The sequence below is a fragment of the Strigops habroptila genome, chromosome 3 (assembly GCF_004027225.2).
Source record: "Strigops habroptila isolate Jane chromosome 3, bStrHab1.2.pri, whole genome shotgun sequence".
NCBI lineage: Eukaryota > Metazoa > Chordata > Aves > Psittaciformes > Psittacidae > Strigops > Strigops habroptila.
Genome location: NC_044279.2, coordinates 62,710,218 through 62,732,113, shown reverse-complemented (window position 1 = coordinate 62,732,113; position 21,896 = coordinate 62,710,218). Strand labels below are relative to the sequence as shown.

General features: G+C 39.2%; 1 protein-coding gene across 1 annotated transcript; it reads left to right on the top strand.

Annotated features, from left to right (window-relative positions):
• Nucleotides 1–13,390: 13,390 nt before the first annotated feature.
• On the top strand, nucleotides 13,391–18,165 carry LOC115605318 (protein NYNRIN-like). Its single transcript, XM_030479584.2, has 3 exons — nucleotides 13,391–13,758; nucleotides 14,356–17,299; nucleotides 18,107–18,165. Exons 1-3 carry the CDS (start codon nucleotides 13,465–13,467, stop codon nucleotides 18,163–18,165), a joined length of 3,297 nt encoding a protein of 1,098 aa, XP_030335444.2. The 5' UTR covers nucleotides 13,391–13,464.
• Nucleotides 18,166–21,896: the final 3,731 nt, after the last annotated feature.

Below are 21,896 nucleotides of genomic sequence, written 5' to 3'. Positions count from 1 at the left end.
AAAGGCTGTTAGTACACATTAATTAATTAAAAATGATGGTTACGTCTGTATGACACAGGCTGCTTTCTCCACAAGCCCACATGTGCGCAAGCACACACATGCTAAATAACACTTGTGCACATGCGTGCTTGTGCATCAGTGTGTCTCTGAGTGTGTTAGGCTTATTTTTCCTCTGCAGTTAAAGCTGTGCCAAAAAGTGTCTCACTCTCAGCAAATCCAAGACCAAGGCTGGAAGCCATGAGAATTAGCTGCAGGTGCTTAGGGTTTAGAAACTGCTGAAGGGACGAAAGACCAAGGTGTTGGCTCCAGGTTAGTTCTTATGATCAACTATTCTTTTTATCTTCCCATAAGACCACCTCACTCTTTTGTTGGCAAGGGGGAGGGAGAACACGGGGCAAAAAAAAGAAGTTAGACTGTTTGATTTCAAATGGGAGGTGGAATTCCTCAGAAGACGAGCCTGTAGCGATCAGGAAAGGCAGATTAAGAGAAGCAGATGTAGGGAAGAGGAAAGATGGGGAGGGGGGTGGATTTATTCATGCAATTTAGGGTATTAGCAGTAAATTGGGAAGGTGGTTTGCTCTGCGTTTAGTCTTATACAAATTCTCTCCCCCTTTTCAGCACATTTTCCCTTTGTTTATCTCCTGAGAGATGCCCACATGTGTACAATACAAAGAATCAAGTCATAAAAGCGCAGGCCTGTCAGCCTCCCTGAGGACCAATTAATGGTGTTCCAAATCTTGTGGGCAGGCAGATGAAAAGGATACAGATAGAGAAGGGGAGGTAGATGAATACTCAGCGAGTGCACGGCAGGTTTTTCAGATGTTGGTAGGAACTTCTTTAGGTATTCTTAGCTAACTTATTTGGGGTTTGGGCTTCTCTCCCACTTCTGCGGTCCCTGGTCATAACTGCAAGAATGGAAAAAGCTTCTCTTCAAAATACCAATTAGGCTTTTATCCAAATCTGTAACAAAACAATGCCAGTGCGGGAGAGGGTGCAGGAAAAGGCCATTTAGTATTTTCCAACCCTCCTTTCATATATTGGCAGTTTTATTGATAGGTATTTGAGTTTATATTATCATTTGTATTTCCAAGCTGGGTATTGCTCTGAATGCAGAAGGCTTTGTAGTGCAACCTTTTACTCCTATCTCACCCCCTACGTGTCCACAGGCCTTTGAACAGCAAGCAAGTGGCACTTTGAAATCGGGAGTTGAAAGTGTTTGACATGGAAAGGGGAGCATGAAAGTCTTGCTCTTTGAACCTTTTCTTTTCAAAGTCTCACAGAAAGTAGAGACAGGACAATAATGGACAGGCTGGGGGCTCTCAGGGTGAAGTGGGGATATGTGGTAATGAGGTTTTAAGTATTTCGGCAGTCGTTCCACCCCACAGTTTCTTCCCCTACATACTCTTGGTCAATTAAATCTGCTGCGAGATATCACAGAAATCTTTAGCAAGATACATATTCTGTCTCTGCTTAATTCATTCCTTGATTAAGTTCTGGAAATGAAACTGAGCTGACAAAAACATGAAAAAATGGTCAAAATTATCATTAGGTTGCTGACTACTGAAGGAAGATCAATTTTATTTTTTGTTTGTTCTGTTTTCTAATTAAATGAAGCCAGATGTACAGTAAATGCAAGTTGCATGAGAAATGCAGCCAGCTGTTGCGCCAAATATCAGGCACAGGTCTCTCTGTGCTCATAAGCAAACTCACTGTCTCTCACCTGTTGGGGTCAGTAGGGTGAATTAGTAACCTTGGCAGCTGCGAAGATTTGCGTCAGTTATTTCACCTGCGTGCGAGATCAGCTAGCATGGAGAAAATGAAAGAAACTTGGAGGCCCTGAAATGAAACATCTCATTTAAGAGCTTCATTATGTTTAAGAAGAGAAGAAGTAGAAGGCTAAGTTATTATTCTGTGAGGTTCATAAGCTGACCTTTTCAGAAAGGTAAAAAAAAAAAAAACCAAAAAAAACCCCCCAAAAAAACAACCAAGTTTAGAAGCCTCTTTATAATGCATCTTCTCAATTGTGTATTCCTCTACCTGGGAAGAAAAAAAATCCTTTCTGAATGATGTAGCAATCATTTTACACACTCAAGCATGAAATTTCATCACCATTATCTTAGCTTGGATGACTGTACAGATGTCGTTTGGCCATAAAATGTATTCAGCCCTTTTTTAAATCTAACTACAGAATCTGACTCGATGACCTCCTGCAGCAGTTGATTCCATGGGTTTGGACTATGTTTTGTTGAGGAAAATTTATTTGTATTGATTATGGAATTAGCAAAGGTAGGAGAGGAAGAAGTGAATAAACACTCGCTATCAAAATGCCCCAGATTGTTCTGATTAGTCTAGTTTTTCTCATCTCTTCATCTTCTTGTGTCATTAGTCCTGCCCAACATGGCAGCTAGATCCAGAGAACGTAAAAGTGTGCCATTCTTTCAAATTGGCTGATGCTAGAGTCCTCCAGCCAAATATCACTGTTTTAAAAATCTGACCCTGAATTTTAATTACTTCAGATGGACTATTTTTCTTTTCTCCATGGAGCATGCATAATGCGGACATTAACCTGACCTGATGCTGGCAGTCATTTTCAGTGAATACCGGTAAAGCTGGTGACACCATAGGGCTGTGAGTTGCGCAAACAACTCCGGCTTCTCAGCAGAACCTCAGTAATGCCCCCAGGCACCCCTCTGCTGCATGGTTGCTGTGCTATGCTTGTGACAGGTTTAGTGCTTAAGAGGCTGAAATATAAGATCTCTGTGAGAGCTGCCCTTTTGGAGGCTAACCCTGAAAGCCCCTCTGCTTCAAGGATTGGAAACAGAAATGAGATTCTTCCTTTCCTTTTCTGAATGTATAGGTTTGGCCCTTCTCTTTGCAAAGTGAGGCTTGAGGCAGTGAGGGAAACAAGACTCTCAAGGAGAAGGGTTGCCTCTAATTTCTGTTTCTCAAGAATGTCTTTGGAGTCCCAAGGGTACAAATCTCTTACGGCTTTTCAAACGGATAGTTACAGTTTGGCTGTTGACAAATACTGTGGCTTGCTGCACACCCAGAGCTAGACCTTCCTCGCATATCAGCTAGCATAGCTGATCGTGCAGCATGATCATGAGGCACAAGAAGTTCTGTGGTGTGGAGCAAGGAGTGGATGGAGTGGAGCAAGGGCTGATACTACTCCCTCTGAAGCCCAGATCATCTTGCTTCACCTGCCTGTCTTACTTCCTCCAGGTTTCGATCAAGGTTGGTAGTGACTGTCTACATTATAAGCCTAGATATATTGACTAATTAATTGCTGTCTGTACAAGGGTATGTCTACACACAAGTATGCAAAATCGTGTACTAACCAGCTCATATTGTAGAATTGTTTTTCTCAGATGGGTTTGTTTCTTTATATTTTGAAAATCTAAACACTTGACAATGTCCAGGAAGATAATTAGGTTAATGTTCTATGATCATGTATCTTTGGAGTTCATACAACCAGACTGTATGGTAATGTTCAACATAGTACTAAAATCAACATTATTATATGCAATACTTTAGATCCAGAATGAAAAATAAAGAAGTAAGATAAAGTTGTACCTAAGTTCCTTCTGACCTGGCAGAATAATATCGGAAGCAGACAATGGACATGGTTTTTTCTGTCATACCTCTGTCAAACCTCATTCCTGCATCTCAAGGCATTGATCTACACTGACTAACACCGAGTCTCACATGGTCCTCCAAAACCTGACTCTATTAAGCTTTTGATTTTTCTGCCAAAAGTTCTACTACTTTTTAAAAATAATAATATAACGTGTCTTAGCAACATGACAGTCTCTGAACTAGTGTGCCCTTATTTGGTTTGAAGAACTTCAGTGGAATATTCTCCCCTCACATCCCTAGCCCTCTACCTGTTTTCTTACGTGTATACCTTCCTCACAAGTGAATTCCTCCAGTGCACTGACTTCTTGGAGGGAGAGGGAGGTTAGTGTTTTCACTTCTTTTCTCTAAGTTTCAGATGGTCTGTGTCTCTGTCATGATTCAAAACGTTCAATTCAATGTCACAAATTGGGCCCAATATTTGCTCAGTTTTTCATTCTCTTCAGGAATTTATATTAATTCCTTCAGAGCAATTTCTGCTATTTCAAAAGAGACTTCCACTCAGCCCAACCACTTCAAATTACCATCTATTTTGAAAGTGGAATTTGAACAGGCTTCTCTCAAGCATTCAGAACTTTATCCCACAGGCACATATAACCCTAGTAATGGGACTTTGTCCCCTCAGACCACATTTTACAGCCTAACTGACCTCCCTGCCAGGGTGCTCTTTTGAAGACCCAGATGAGTTTTTTTTTTCTTCTTTACTTGCAGCTCTAGTTATAACCTCATATCCAATTTAATTTGTTCCTTCCCATTCTCCACACAAGATTAGGAACACTTGCAGAGTCTTAACATGTATCCTCTCTTAATTATCTCATAGCTGAGCCATACATATATAGCTCTTTTTATCTTCCCTCATATGTAAATTCCTCTGGTCCCCTGACCATTTTTGTTTCTCTTCTCTGAACTCTCTCTAATTTGTCAATATGTTTTTGGTAATTAAGATTCCCACAACTAAATGCAATGTTCCATATGCTTTCATGCCAGATCCCTACAGATCTTCAGGAGAGGTCACTGCTCACAGCTGGGGCCAGATTTCCAAAAGCACTTTGAATGTTGAGTGGTTTTGAAAATATGGCTAGAAAATACCATTATGGGAGCTTTTGGTTAAGGAGCATTTTGACAGTCTTAGCTCTCATATAGGTGTCTAAATGGAGTTGGGACTCTGTTGAAAATGTGGTGCTGTTAAAAATCTTGAGCATATGCATATCTATCTCCAATCCCTTTTGGAAATCAGACTTATAGAGAAGAACTTTTTTTTTTTTCCTTCTATATGTCTTCTGTTTCTGTTTCACATTATCCAGGTCAGTGATATCTTTTATGCTATATTCCTCTACATGATTTTAAGTAAACAAAGTTTTCAAAATCTACTTACATACATAATTCGTGAAATTGCATTAAAAGTAGTTAATAGTCATGGAAGAATGGTGCCCAAAGATGTCTACTGATAAGCTGTGCTTACTGTACCAGCTTGCCATGTTTTTTACACACCATAAACAGTGCAGACACTGAGCAAAATTGAGTAAATAAATCAGGCTGGATGGTTGGGGTTTTGGTTTTTTTTTTTTCCTTCCTGTGAATTATCACCACTTTTATAAATCTGTTTTAAGTATTTTCTCAGTGGGAAAAGGCAAAACTGTCTTTCTTCTATTGAATATACATGGCTAAACCAACACCGTCTTGGCACTAAGATGCAGAGCTTCATACAAGATGAGTTTAGTACTTAACTAGGTTCTTTGGATCAGTTGGGATTTTGTCTTTTCTGTTTGAATTCAGAAGGAAAAACTATTCCAATCTCTTTTTCTAAATCTCCGGAGCACTCATATCATTGAAAGAATAGTTTGAATCACAAGTTTTTTAGAATTATATGTCTAGGAGTCAAAAATGATTGATGTATGTTGTAGAACATGGTGCTTCAACAATACCATCCACAGAAAAGTTCTTGTTTTCCTTCTCAGTTACCTCTACTAAGCAAGCTTCATACTGGATAGTACTGAGAGAACGGAAGGGAGGATAATATTTCATTTTTGTTTCGGAAGGTGGCTTAAAATTGTAAAAGAACTGCAGCTGAAAAACGAATTACAGAAAGTTAAATAATCTGGATCCACTTCTGTGCTGCAGTAAACATATTCACTAGACAGTTAAAAAATTGTTTATGATGTGCCTAATAGAGCTATTCTAGTCTATCAGTTAAATATGTATTCATAATTTTTTAAAAGGAATATTATTTACCCAGAAGACCAGAACAGTTTCTAAAAGAGCTTTTCCAGTCCATAATGTAAATATGTATTTAGGACAAGTGCTGTGTGTACAGTATTAAAAAAAATCCTCTGAAAATCTCTTTGAAAAATTATTACACATGTCCACTGCTGCAGCAAAGTTTTAAATATTCATATCTCAGCTGTTTCCTTTTTCAGATTTCTCAATTTGGTTTGTATATATTTTGGGTGAAGTGCTCTACAAGAGCTTCATTTGTGAAATGTTAACATGCTTGCTTTCCAAAGGACTGCTCATGTGCGTCAAGCTACCTATGTGCTTAAATGTTTACCAGATCAGGGACTTCATTTTGTCAGGCTAACTTAAATATCACATTAATGTGTAAAGAACTGTCTTCCTTACATGATCACAAATCACTGTATCTCCCTCCCATTTTCCCTTTGGTGAATTATCGGCACACAACGTGCCCATTATTTGAACTCTGATGTACATAGGAAAGCCATCACTGCCCTACAAATCATGATCAGCCCTTCAGAAATTGTTTCAGAGGTCCATAGCACACACTGCTGGAAGATGACATGGGTGGGTGTAATAAGAGGTGTATATCTCTGCTATGTTGAGATTTTGAGCTTGTTTTGTCCTTTCTCTATGATACCAGTCATGTTCTGAACAGGCAAAACCAGGTGACGGGGAGAATTCTCAGAAGAGAGAAGGAAGGGAAATCACAGTACCATAAACCCTCTTTGTGGCTGGCCTTCGCACCAGAAAACTGTCTGCACAGACCTACCATGTCTGGGTAGATGTGAGAGTTGATCAGGAAGATCACTGTCATTTGCATAATATGTGGGGATTTGGAAAATGTTTTTCCCTCCCTTTTTCACAATTTAAAAAAAAAAATTATTGCCTTTTGAAAATAAAAAAAAAAAAAAAAAAGGAATGAAAGCCCAACTCCATGTTTCTCAGTAGGTACTTTGCATGAGTTTGCTAGAAATTCAGTTACGAACTAATGAAGTTGTAGGGAACAACCAGCTTTATTTCTGTGTTGCATTCATATTTTTATTTGCTCTGTGAGTACAAAATGGGTGTATGGTAGGTAGCAAACTTGAGTTGGGGTATGTTGCATTAATTTGGCAGTGTTACCAATGGTTATGCAATGTGACAGATTAACTAGAGAATCAGTAGTATAACATAGATTTATTTTCTCAAGTAACCACTCTAACATAAAATTGAATGCATCTTACATACATATAGCTCCTTTCTTATGTGTCTGACTGCATACCAGTGCAGAATAGTATTTATTTTTAATTCCATGAATTGGAATTTTACAACTTATTTCAATTTTACATCGATTCACATTTTCCTGTAAATATTGCAGAGATTTAAGAATTAAGAGTTAATTTTTCTTGTTATCTTATATAAACTCATTTGGGTTTCTTTTTTCCTTAACATTGCAAATATTTGATTCTTCAGGTCATTGAAGCAAAGTTCCCATTAAATTCACCAGAAATTTTGACCTTCAATGACGGCAAGGCTTTAACCAAAACAGCAAGCACAAATGAATTAAAATTTCAAAAAAATTAATTTATAACATCATGGCAGATACAAGGAAAAAGTATGGAGTGTCTAAGCAAACATTTTGCATGTTTTCATTCTTTCACAATGCTTTAAAATACTGTTACATTCTCAGTAAAGCAGGGTGGGTTTTTTAATATGAAAACAGACAGCTGTCTTGAATTTCAAAAATGCAAATATAGATCCAAATTTTGAAACAGTCTGAAGCTCTTCCAACAAAATAAAAGCAGTAAAAAATTGCATGTGCTTATTGCAAAACAATCAGTCTGAACTTTTTGCAAAAATAAATATATTTACATACCAAATTCTCATCTTTCCCAAAACTCCTGTTGTGGAATCTGTCATGATATTTTTTGTCAACATTTTTATTGAAATAGCTGTCAAGGTTTTAACCGAAAACAAAGTTTTAATTACATGAAAAATATGAGAAATCAACAATTTTATCTAAAATTCAAGTTAAAAAACCTAAAATCACTTTTAATATTATGTCAACAAAAGATCAACATCTTCTTTAGAACATCTTTTCCATTTAACAGGTCAATTTCAAAATGGAGTTTTCTTTGTTTTCTGTCTATTTTTCTATCTGTCTTCTCTCTATATTTGACTGACCAGAACTGCAACAAAAAAGGAACAGAAAATCTTCCACTATGTGTGAGAGCTTGTCTAATTATTTAATTGTTGTTACTGGTATGATTGGTTTGTGTAAGAGATTGTTTTCCCAATGTGATTCGAAGACTGGGAAATTGTTTAGGGTATTAATGTTTTACTCCACCAATCTTTGTTTCCCTTTTTTAGAAATCCATGGCCAGCAGCACCATCTGAATCTGTTCTGTGCTACCAGTATACCTTCTTCATCATTCTGATATACCTCCCAGTCTGTCCTGCTTTATGCAGATCAGAGGGAATACTGTTCTCAGTGAATATATGTAATATTTTTCAAAGACAAATATGTATGTAAGGCAGTGGCTATATCCTGCAAGTTTAAGGCCTTCCAGTTAAGGGGGTAGAAAGGGGTTTATTAGCTAATATGAGCACTGTGCTTGAATCTTCTTGTTTTAGAAATGTTCCATTCACATACTTGCTTTTAAGTCACCTTCCACACATTGCATGGAACTTTGTTTGGATGATTACCTTAATCATTAATTTTTAACCTGGGGATTATTAATAATGCTGCCAGCACCTCAGTGTCTTGATATTTTTATGTCCCTTTAAAACTTTATCAGTGTTGTTATGTCTGATATTTCAACTCTCTCCCTCTCCTGTGGCTCTTGTCATGAATTGGCTGTGTTCTTCTCCATTTTTCCCAAAGGGAGAATCTGCTTAGTTAGTCCTAGGAGGTTGCCGAGCCTGCTTAAACACAAAGATATTGTCCTATTTAATCAGTTTCTTGATCTTGTATTTCTTGTTTTCTATCTGTTTTTGACTTTAGCACTTATTGCAAGTAGCCTGAGGAAATATTCAACTAGTAAAGCTCTTCTGCTTCTAGGACATTGGTTTTCATCTATGTAAGGTTGATCACCATCAGATAGTAAATCTATACAGGAGAAAAGGTGATCTGTAACCAGTGGATAGTGTGAGTTTATATCTGTTAAAATATAGAGGTTGATTATAAGATCTAAAGGGGTTACATTCACACTCATTGAATTTAATGACAGAACTTCAGTTTCTTCCACTGGGTGTAGGTTTGGATTTGACTCATGAGATGACAAAGATACATATGCAGATGATTGTCTTGTATTTTTCTTATTTTACATACCTGGGAGTACCATGTATTTTTCGTTGAATTCTTGCATGATGGATACAACTTATAGTAAGCATTCTTGTTCAAAATCTGATTCCATTAAAACAATACCATTAAAACAAAACCAATTTTTCAGTTATTCTCTGTAAAATCTTTCCAGTCTATAAATGAAGTATTTCTTTTTTTATTTTAATTGCTAGTCTGACAAACTCAAAAGCTGTTCTTACCATCGCACAGCCTCTCCCCTATTAATAAAAAGGTTTTCTGTGCCAAATTAGGCTGCTTACAATGATAATTGTACTTCAGGCATATACCTTACATGGCATATACCATTGACTGCATGACTTCTTTCAGCATTTTATTTGGATAGACCTTATTGGAATGGAAGCCATTCTGTTGCTATTGCTTAACATGGAGCAGAGTCTAGGCTGTTGGTATTAGCTATCTCTCCCTACAGAGGTAAGAGGGTACTATGAGTTTGTTTCATTTAATTAAGTCTGTAGAGTTTTTATTTTCTTTTTTCACTGGGAAAACAAAGAAACCTCATAAAGCTCCATGGCTTCTAAGGCATATTTCACTGTTGGTTTTGTGCTGTTCCAGTCTTTTGTTGTTAATCAGATCAAGCCAGCTTGCTGCTGAGAAAGTAACAGTAGTGCCACCAGATTGCAATCTGTCAAACCCCTCTACAAACCTCCTTCAATTGCTTTCGTAGGCTTACTGTCTCTTTACAGAGTCCCTGGGCTACATCCCTGCTGCATTTTGATAAAAGTTTTCCTCACTGCCTGTGTAAATGTCAATAATTGCATGAAAGCACAGAAGTATCATCTTCTTGAGGGTTCCAGAAAGTGCAGTTGAGTGCAGGGCATCCTGCCATCTTTCTTTGTCAACCAACAAAAATAGAAGGGGTTAATGACAGCTGTGGAAGAGTTCTTGAAATGTGTGTACTTTGCCCTTTCCCTCCTGGTAGTTCTTGCCTTATTTTCAACATTAAGCTGTGTGCTGAAGTTCAATATGACTGTCCCTAAGAAGTTCTCTCACATTTTACGTTGTCGATGTAAATAGTGGAGCTCTCCTTGTGCCATTTCAGCACTTTGTCTGCAGCACTGTCTCTTCAGAGAGAGTACTGGTAGAGCTAAGTAAGGACTTACTTGAGCATCACAACATTTCATAACAATGGTGGCATCAAAGCACCTCATTTGCAGAAATATCATTCTTGCGATAATCTGCTCTCCCACTTCAACAAAGAATTTTTTATTCAATAGTTAATTTGACCTTGGGAAACCTGAAGAGCTAATTTTCTGCAGTTGAAAAAAAGCCCCAGTCTTTTCTGTCTTGTTGCTTAACAATCCCATGCAATGTTTAAATTTTACTTCAGATGAAATATCTATTTCCATTACTTTAGTATATTCACTCACCTATTTCTTATCACCTTTTTCAGCCAGGGGAATTTTGAATTGAATATATTAATATACAGACATGCAGAAGGATCTTTCTATTGGTTTTCAAGTACATGGAGAGTTAGTCAAATCATTTTTTCACAGAAAATCTCAGTGAAGATAAAAACATACTCATTGTTAATACTTCTCCAAAAAGGTTTTGTTGGTTTGCTTTGTTTTTAAATAATTAAAACTATTCTGGCTAAGCCCAGAATATTTAGATTTAGGAATGCTACTGCAGTTTCTCACAGTAGAATTCCTTTCCAACACTTCTTATTAAGAGTCTAATGTCTCAGTTCCCTACCTAGGGAACACATCTTAATAGGAATTCCATATTGTTATATGTTATGGGAAAAGACAGTGACCAGTCTTTGGAGTGACAGAAAACATGACATGGACTATAGTTCCCTTGAAGCACTGTGATAATAAAGATCATTATTTTTAGCTGGTAAGAAAAACAATGGTTTTGATGCAAATTCAAACTAATGCTTAAAGATTCATCCAGTTGAAAATACAATTACACATAGTTAAAAAATAGAAGGGAAAATTTAATTCATTTTAAAATGGTCTTATTCGTATTTTAAATGACTGCAGTGAGAATCTTACAAAATAAATTTATCCCTCTTTTAGAATGCAACTAAAATTAATTCTTCTTTCACCTCAGGTATTCTCTTTCACAGAAGACACCTATGCTGTGCCTTAAGTCTCTATTCCTGACAGAAAAAAATAGAACTTTGATTTTTCATCATGTCTGACTTTACTCCTTGAAAGTTAACTTCTTTCAGTCATAGCCTGCAATAACAGTTATGTTCTTAGAATGGAAATTTCTAAAGGTACGCTAAGCTTCCATAAATACTTAAGAATATCATAAAAGTGCAAACAATTAAAATATCTTTCTGAAAAAAATGATAAGCAAGTTTCTCACTATCCTACTTGCATAAAGGTGTATTTTTCTCACTAGTTTATGCCAGTATGAATCTTATTGCACTGTGAATATATTTGTGGCATAAAGAACTGTCATATATTGTTAGCGCTTTTTTTTTTAAACAGAAACACAATTTCATTTTTACAGGGTTTATATATATGTATACACTAATTAATCAATTGAGGAACCCTTAATTCATTCTAGTGAGTGTTTATACATTTTGCACAAAATAATCATTTGAAAAATGAGAGAAGATTATTTGGAGTGAAGATTAAAACCAAGGTATCTCCCATGTCTCTAGGGTATGACCCTTACCAAGAGCAGAGTCCCCAGAACCTGGCAGTACCAGAGACCTCCCATGAGCTCACCTCTGAGTAGTCTGGCAACATAAAAGAACTACAATTTCAACAGTGCATGAACATGACATATTTAAAATACATCTTGTGATGCGAGTGATGTGGGTTTGAATTTTCTTGAGCTGATGAAGCCACCGACTCCAGCTCTCACACCTTCAGGGAAGTTATTGTGAGAAACTATGGACTAGGATATTGTTTATTAAGATTTATGTTCAGCTCAATGTAAAGGTTAGGCAACAAAGATGTGAAATCGCTTATGCAGACAGAAACTCGGACACTGCTTGAGTAAGATAAGATAACCACAATCGCGAGATAACCGCCAGACTTCCAGGAACCGACAGAAACAGGACAAACAACCCCAGATAAGGACATGTGAATGAGGGGTCAACTATGGGATAAAGGAGGAAGACTTCTTACTTCGGCCTCAACGACCACCAGGAGGTAGAAAACGACCCCCTAACAACAACTGAAGCATGCGCAGAGTACCTCCACTACTTCATGAACACGGAAGTAAAGATGTATAAAAAGGGACTGTTTGAACTGCTCAGCACGGCAGTGGCGGAGCGCAGACTCCCCTGTCGTCCAGCGCTGTTTTTGCTCATATTCTACTTGCTATAATTAATAAAATTTTAATTGGATTATGATCCGTTGTGGTCACCATTTATGACAATTTCTGGTGCCGTGACTCGGATAAGGAACGGTGGGCTTTGGTCCTCCGGGGAGGCGCCCCGCGACATTTCGCGGCCCCGCGACCAACAGCTCACTCCAACCTTACCGACGAACCTAAATTCTAGGATATTGAGCAAAAAAGGACCGGTAAAATCCCATAAAATTCTGTGCACGGGAGTCCGGACGAAGACGCAGGACGCGTAAGTATACTGCGAAGTTGTTCGCGGGTTCGCCGTTCGGGCGGGATTGGGTATCCTGGATTATAACGAATGAGAGGTTCGATATACTGAACCAAGCGAGTGTGGACCCTTTAGTACTGCGTTTTCCACCTCCCGCGAGGGACTGGGCCAGGAATAAGGGGAGCGAGTGAGTGTGTGTTTGTGGATAATCCAGAAGATGGGGGCGAAGGGCAGCAAGCCTTCGACTCCCATGGGGAGGGTACACACTGTACCTAAAAATACCCCTCTGGCATATATCTTAGACAATTGGAGATATTTCCCTGGAACCCTAGGGAAAGATAAGCAAAAAATGATAGAATATTGTACTAAGATATGGGGAGGGAAGAAGATTTCTAAAAATGTCTTTTGGCCAGTCTATGGGTCAGAAGAAGATTGGGTAAGACAGCAATTAAACCTCTGGGTTAATAATAAAAAACCCCTTAACCCGGAGGAGAGTCAATATGCGGAAGTGTGGCTAGAAAGACCGAGAGCTAGACTTTATCCGCTGAATGAAATAAAAACTAAACAAAAGAAAAAGAAGGAAGAGTTAGACGAAACCCTTCTAACCCCCCCTCCTTACATTCCTCCTCCTGCTCCCGCAGAAGTCCCCAGAGCGCCCACTCCCCCACCAGAGTCGGAACAAGGGTCTCCCCCTCTTCCTAGACGCGTAACTAGAAGTCAAAAAGGGGCAGCTCAGATGTACCCCCTAAGGGAAATACCCATGGGGGGACCTCAACCTGTGATCGGATATATTTCCGTACCCCTAAACTCGGCTGACCTACGAGATTTTAAAAGAACCGAAATGGGAAACTTAATTGAGGACCCACTGGGAGTGGCAGAAAGATTAAATCAATTTTTGGGACCAAACCTTTATACTTGGGATGAGATGCAATCTATCCTTGGTCAATTATTTACTACCGAGGAAAGAGATATGATTAGACGAGCAGGAATGAGACTGTGGGATGCTCAACATGCCCAGGGACCCCAAGCAGATATTAAATGGCCACTTCAAAGACCTAATTGGGATAATCAGGATCCGGTGCATAGAACTCATATGCAGGACCTGAGAACTATAGTAATTCAGGGAATTAGAGAAGCAGTACCCCGTGGCCAGAATATCAATAAAGCATTTAATGAAATGCAAAAGAAAGATGAAAGCCCTACTGGGTGGCTGGAACGACTGAGGAAAGCCCTTCAGCTGTACTCTGGGGTAAATCCAGACGACCCTTTAGGGCAAGCGCTCCTCAAAACTCAGTTTGTGGCAAAATCATGGGAAGATATTAGAAAGAAGATTGAAAAGTTAGAAGACTGGCAGAATAGAGGGTTGGATGAATTATTGAGGGAAGCTCAGAAAGTCTACGTAAGGCGGGAAGAAGAGAGCAACAAGCGACAAGTAAAAATGATGGTAGCAGCGGTCAGAGAGGATCGCAAAGGACGAACTGGTGAACACAGATCTGCTGGAACGAAACAAGGGAACGTAATAGTAAAGAAGGAGCAGAGATGTTGTTTTTACTGTGGAAAGAAGGGACATATAAAGAAGAATTGCAGAGAAAGGATCAGGGATGAGGGAATATTGAAAACGGAATAGGAGAGTCAGGGGCTCTATATCTTAGGGGACCGGAGTCATCATGAGCCCTTGATAAAATTAAAAATAGGTCCCCATAAACAAGAGTTCACCTTTTTAGTAGACACTGGGGCTGAGAAATCAACTATTAAGCAAATACCTGAGGGATGTAAAGTTTCCCCTGAAAAGGTACAAGTAATTGGGGCAAAAGGAGAACCCTTTAAAGTAAGCAAAATCAAAAATGTGGTATTCGAAACTGAAAATAAATTTGGAATGGGTGAACTCTTGCTCGTCCCTGAAGCAGAATTTAATCTGTTAGGACGAGATTTAATTGTTGAATTGCAATTAGAAATTAAAGTGAAAAATCAGGAGCTAACAGTGTCTGCTTATCCTTTAACCGTGGATGATCAAAAACAAATTAACCCCGATGTCTGGTACTCTCCGGACACAATTAGTAGACTGAAAATCCCACCGATTAAAATCCAACTTTCCGAACCCCACATACCTGTGAGGGTAAGGCAATATCCCATATCCCTAGAAGGACGGAGGGGATTAAAACCAGAAATTGATCGATTGTTAGCACAAGGAATCTTAGAGCCTTGTATGTCACCCTTTAACACCCCCATTCTGCCTGTAAAGAAACCAAATGGGAAATATCGACTCGTACATGATTTAAGGGAAATAAACAAAAGAACTATCACCCGATTCCCTGTAGTAGCAAATCCATACACACTGCTAAGCAAGCTAGGACCCCATAACTCCTGGTATAGTGTGGCTGACTTAAAGGATGCCTTTTGGGCCTGTCCACTGGCAGAAGAATGCCGTGATTATTTTGCCTTTGAATGGGAAGACATAGAGACAGGCCGTAGACAGCAATTGAGATGGACTGTGCTTCCCCAAGGGTTCACTGAGTCCCCTAATCTGTTTGGACAGGCCCTGGAAGAGCTCTTAAAAGAATACCAGGTACAAACGGGAAACGTGCTGTTACAGTATGTAGATGATCTGCTCATAGCAGGGAATAATAAGGAGGATGTAAGGAAAGAAAGCATTCGACTCCTAAACTTTCTTGCACAAAAGGGACTACGAGTATCACAAGAAAAGTTACAATTTGTGGAGGAAAAAGTGAAATATTTGGGGCATTATTTGTTTAACGGCAAGAAGATATTGGATCCAGAGCGCATTAAAGGAATTCTGGAATTACCTATGCCTGTCACTAAGAGGCAAATTCGGCAGGCATTAGGGCTATTTGGGTATTGTAGGCAATGGATAGAGAACTACAGCTTTAAAGTTAAATTTTTATATGAACAACTGTCTAAAGACAAAATACCCAAGTGGACCCCTCAGGATCAAGAGCAGTTTGTCAGTCTCAAAAGGGGGCTAAGTCAAGCACCGGTTTTAAGCCTACCAGATTTAAAGCGGCCATTCCATTTATTTGTTAACATACATGAAGGAACGGCATTCGGAGTATTAACTCAGGAATGGGCCGGACAAAAGAAACCGGTGGCATACCTATCAAAGCTGTTGGACCCTGTGAGCAGGGGTTGGCCGAGTTGTTTACAAATCATTGTTGCTGCTGCCTTATTACTTGAGGAAACGAATCGCATTACCTTTAATGGAGAAGTTATCTTATATGCGCCTCATAACATCAGGGGAGTGTTACAACAAAAAGCAGAAAAATGGCTTACAGATAGCCGATTATTAAAGTATGAGGGAATACTTATAGAATCCCCTAAACTATCTTTGAAAACTATTGGAGCAGTTAACCCCGCTGAATTTTTGTACCCAGGAGAAGGTAATGAACTATTGCACAATTGTTTTCAAACAATTGAACAGCAGACACGCATTAGGCCAGACTTAGAAGAAGAAGAACTACAATGTGGAGAAGTATTATTTATAGATGGGTCATCACGAATAGTGGAAGGTAAACGATTGTCCGGATATGCCATCGTTAAGTCGGAAAAAGGAGAATTTAAGACAATAGAATCAGGCCCCCTGAGTGCCAGCTGGTCGGCTCAAGCCTGTGAGCTGTATGCATTGTGGAAAGCATTAGTGTCACTGAAGGGAAAGGATGGAACTATATATACAGACTCACGCTATGCGTTCGGAGTAGTACACACTTTTGGAAAAATATGGGAGGAAAGAGGATTTGTTAACTCACAGGGAAAAGAACTGATACACCCGGAATTAATTCGGCGAGTTCTGGGGGCATTGAAAATGCCGAATAAAATAGCAGTTGTACATATAAAGGGACACCAGCGAGGTACAAGTTATCAAATTAGGGGAAATAATGCAGCTGATACAGAAGCAAAACGAGTGGCAGGCAATTATGGTATGATTTTGACTATGCAACAAGTACCTGTTAGTAAAAATTTAAGTTTTGAGTCTGCAGAAAAGGAAAAACTAGAACAAATGGGAGCTAAGGAACAAGATGGTAAGTACATATTGCCAGATGGGAGGGAAGTCTTGCCGAAGGGCATAGCACTCGAGATATTTTCAAAAATACACAGTAAAACACACTGGGGAACCCAGGCGTTAGTTGATCATTTCAATCAACAGTTTGCCAGTATAGGCGTATATAACATAGCAAAGATAGTCACGGCAGGCTGCGAGACCTGTCAAAAGGTTAATCGAAGCAACATGAGACAAAAACCTCTTGGAGGACGTTCCCCAGCATACAGACCTTTCTCACACATACAAGTGGATTTTACTGAACTACCCAGGGTAGGGCGTTACAAACATTTATTAGTAATGGTGGATCATTTAACACATTATGTTGAGGCTTTTCCTACCTCCAAGGCAACTGCTAACCAGGTTACTAAAGTGTTACTTGAACACATTATACCTCGATATGGAGTACCTGAAGTAATCGACTCGGACAGAGGAACACACTTGGTGTCAAAAATTGTTAAAGATCCAGCTGAAAGCTTGGGGATTAAGTGGGAATACCATACACCATGGCATCCACAAAGTTCGGGAAAAGTTGAAAGGATAAATGGAGAAATCAAAACTATTTTGACTAAATTAATGATAGAAACCAAATTATCATGGATTAAGTGCCTACCCATGGCACTATTAATTCTCAGAACCAGACCCCGAGCAGATGTAGGAATATCAGCGTTTGAAATGGTGTATGGAATGTCTTATAGAATTGAAAGTCCACAAACAAATGTTTTAATTCGAGACCGTGTGATTAATGAATATGTTTCACAATTAGCAGAACATCGTAACAAGCTTTGGGAACATGGACTGATTGTACAACGACCCCCGTTGGACTTAAAAATTCATAATGTTAAACCTGGGGATTGGATATTGATTAAAGTGTGGAAGGAAGAAACCCTAAAACCCAATTGGGAGGGACCTTATCTTGTTTTGCTTACAACAGAAACAGCTGTCCGAACTGCTGAGCGTGGATGGACTCATGCCAGTCGCATTAAAGGCCCAGTGACGAGACCCCACTGGAAAGTAATCAGTACTCCAGGTGACACCAAGATAACCCTGAAAAGATAACGTAATGATAAAGACTTTATTCAATTATTTTACCGCATTACCTCTCGGTATAAAGTGTGTATTGCTGTTTATATTTGCTATAATTATTTCTCTTTTTTTCTATTATATATGGAAGCATACAAAGTGTGTTGAAGGAAATTGCTAAACTTATGCAACCTCACAATATTAAATATAGAAGATATGTTGATGTAAATAATATATGCACTCTAGATATATGAATTAGGTGTAATGATTTGAACTGCAATTGTTATCCATTTGCTTGTTTTAGGTGTAAGGTATGCCAGGATAAATGGTAGACACATTGTGAATGTGGATACCCTCCAATAGGAGTTTGCACACAGTGTTGGAAAATCCAAAGAACTCTCACTGAGTGGAAATTAAAACAATTAGAGTCTAAACAAAAAAATTATTCGGGAATCCCATGAGTGGTGGGAAATTTTTGCCAAAGGAATAAACCCTCGATATTATTGCTACCACTCCAACGAACCAGTCCCCTTTGTAGCTGAAATTTTGGTTATAAAATGCAGAAGGGAAGTACTGACCGTGTCTTACTTTGCCCCATTAGTTAAAGCTGCAAAGTGGGAAGCCTATATAAACAGGCAGAAAGCCCGAAACAGCTGTTCTCCTGAAGAATTCTCTTGCTGCCGAGAAGAGGGTACACCCCGTGGCTCGAAGCAACCGAGTCGACGGGCGAGGCAGAGGAGGAACAAACTGTGGAGAAAAGAACCAGAACGATGGGACACAAAAGCAGCAATGGCCGAACTTCCCCAGGACTGATAAAAATATACTTAAATTGACAAAATTGACAGACACCCTTTTTCCTGGTATACCGTTAGTTTTGTTATTGATAATAACCCAAGCAAATGGAAACCCTCATGAACCTATGAAATGGACGATTGGTCGATGGGAGGACCAAACAGTAATTGGCATTAATGTCACTGCCGGAGCCCCCACATTCCGAGCAGCGCTGTGCCAACTAGCACCTATAGAACCATGCTTAAATCTGAAAGGATATTATTTGTGTCCTGCTTCCAACCCAGGCAAAGGGTATTGCAACTATCCAAACGAGTATTATTGTGCGTCCTGGGACTGTGTAACCCTCGCTGCAGCATGGCAGCCGGGTAGGTCAGACCCTTTCCTCAAGACTCAGTGGGGTCCTGAGGGATGTACACCTCCTCGATATGATTCCTCGGGAGGTATCATAAGTCCAGGAAATTGTGCTCATATAATTCTTACAATATTGCAACCGGACGATTTTGGGTGGATAACAGGAAGAACATGGGGAATTAGATATTGGGAACCAGGTGTAGATAGAGGAGGGCTTATACTTATACGAAAAGTTAAACTTCCACACGATCCCTTACCAGTAGGACCAAACCTGGTCCTGAATCCACCCACTTTCTCTGAAGAAAAGGTTGCCCCCGCAAACGTCGCAACCAATTCTCCAAACTCCCTTTCGGAAACAACTAATGACATTGTGACTGAATTCTCCTCATCCAGGGATCGAGAGTTGTCAGAATCCAAAGACCCCTTATGGAATCTAATGCAAGCCTCTTATCGTGCCCTTAATAAAAGCAAACCAAATTTAACTAAAGAATGTTGGTTATGTTATAATGTTAGACCACCATATTTTGAGGCAATTGGAAAACCAGGTAGGATTCAATGGTCTAATGGTTCAAACCCACGAGAATGCCCATGGGATGACCAGAGGAACCATACGCAAGGAATTACTATTCAATTAGTAACAGGTCAAGGAAAATGTATAGGTACAGTGCCCGAAAAATATCAGCCTTTGTGCAATAAAACAGTCACTAACACCAATATAGAGAAACACAAGAATCAAAATGACAAATGGGCTATCCCGACACCAGGAGCTAAATGGGTTTGTTCAGACATCGGAGTAACGCCTTGCCTATCCCTAAACGTGTTTGATCAATCTCAGTTTTGCGTACAGGTGATTATTGTTCCTCGTCTAATCTATCACACCTCTGAGGAGGTGTTACGCCACTTTGAAGGAGACCTGAATAGGCAAAAACGAGAGCCAATTACAGTAGTAACCCTAGCTACCCTGCTGATAGCGAGCGGAGTTGGAGCAGGTACAGGCATAGCCTCCCTAGTGAAAGGTCAGGAGTTACAAAGTTTGCAGATGGCTGTAGATGAAGATTTAGCAAAAATAGAACAATCTATCCAAAATTTAGCCACTTCAGTAAAGTCTTTATCAGAAGTAGTACTGCAAAATAGAAGAGGATTAGATCTATTGTTTTTAAAGGAAGGAGGGTTATGTGTAGCTCTCAATGAAGAATGTTGCTCTTTTGCTGACCATACTGGAGTAGTCCAGGACACCATGTCTGAACTCCGGAAAAGGTTAGATCAACGTAAGAAAGATCGTGAGGCGGGCAAGTCATGGTACGAAAACTGGTTTAATGTTTCACCTTGGCTAACCACTTTGTTGTCCGCCTTAGCAGGACCGCTTATCATGTTGATTTTGGGACTCATATTTGGGCCTTGTATATTACGCTATATTTTACACTTTATTAAAGAATGGTTTGACGTAGCTAAACTGCTTATTTTAACTACGAGGTCTGGGGCAAAATATAAGAGTGTATCTATTAATGAAGATGAAGATTGTTGTGAATGCATTATGCCACGTGAGAACTATGCCTTTTGTAATTGTGAGGTATTACCTTGTGAGTGTTATGATAAATGTTGGGATTGTGGAAAAAGGTTTGTTCGCAGTGCCGAAAATGAAAGTAACGTCTAATAAACAATAATAGGATAAAAAGAAAAAGGGGGGATTGTGAGAAACTATGGACTAGGATATTGTTTATTAAGATTTATGTTCAGCTCAATGTAAAGGTTAGGCAACAAAGATGTGAAATCGCTTATGCAGACAGAAACTCGGACACTGCTTGAGTAAGATAAGATAACCACAATCGCGAGATAACCGCCAGACTTCCAGGAACCGACAGAAACAGGACAAACAACCCCAGATAAGGACATGTGAATGAGGGGTCAACTATGGGATAAAGGAGGAAGACTTCTTACTTCGGCCTCAACGACCACCAGGAGGTAGAAAACGACCCCCTAACAACAACTGAAGCATGCGCAGAGTACCTCCACTACTTCATGAACACGGAAGTAAAGATGTATAAAAAGGGACTGTTTGAACTGCTCAGCACGGCAGTGGCGGAGCGCAGACTCCCCTGTCGTCCAGCGCTGTTTTTGCTCATATTCTACTTGCTATAATTAATAAAATTTTAATTGGATTATGATCCGTTGTGGTCACCATTTATGACATTATCTAGTCAATGAGGTATTAAAGAAAAGGGATGGTGACAACCTTCTCCACACTTCTGAACAGATTTTTTTTAATCATAGATGATCAAGTCATGTCTCCTACATTCAATATTGTCAGTACGAGTCAGTGGTTCTTGGCACATACTGAATGGAAAAGGCTCCACAAGACTTCTGAGTCGATGATCTGTGGTCCTCGGTGACTTTATTTGATAGGGGATGTTCATCTGAGCTGAGACATTCAGCTCAGCCAAGATGAGACAGCTTTGTTTTGTTCAGTAGAACTTCATCAGTCTAAGTAAAAATTAACCCAGTTTAATAAAGCTATTAGCCAAAACACAACTTCCTACCATTTCTCACACACCAAACTGGAATATACAAAGTATTTGTGAACTCAAACACTTTTTAACTAGGCAGAACAAACATTTTTCTTGGAACTAACCTACTCATCTCAGTTCCCCATCTGTACAACAGCTATAACAGTGCCTTCCTTGGCTTATATAGGTATTATAAGGATAGCTACTTTAATAAGGCATTTTGACATACCTCAGGAAGCAGAGCCTTGGGGCATACAAATTTTTAAGATACAATCTACCATGTTTTAATGTGTAATAGCACCCGTAGATTGTTCTAGAGGAAATTCTTGCATTCTGTGTTGACAGAGCTTAAAGGCTATTGTAAGGAGAGCAAAAAATTATACTCATGTACAAGATAATCAATTCACCTGGCTGATGCATGTGATCCCTTGTATTGGTTTATTTAGG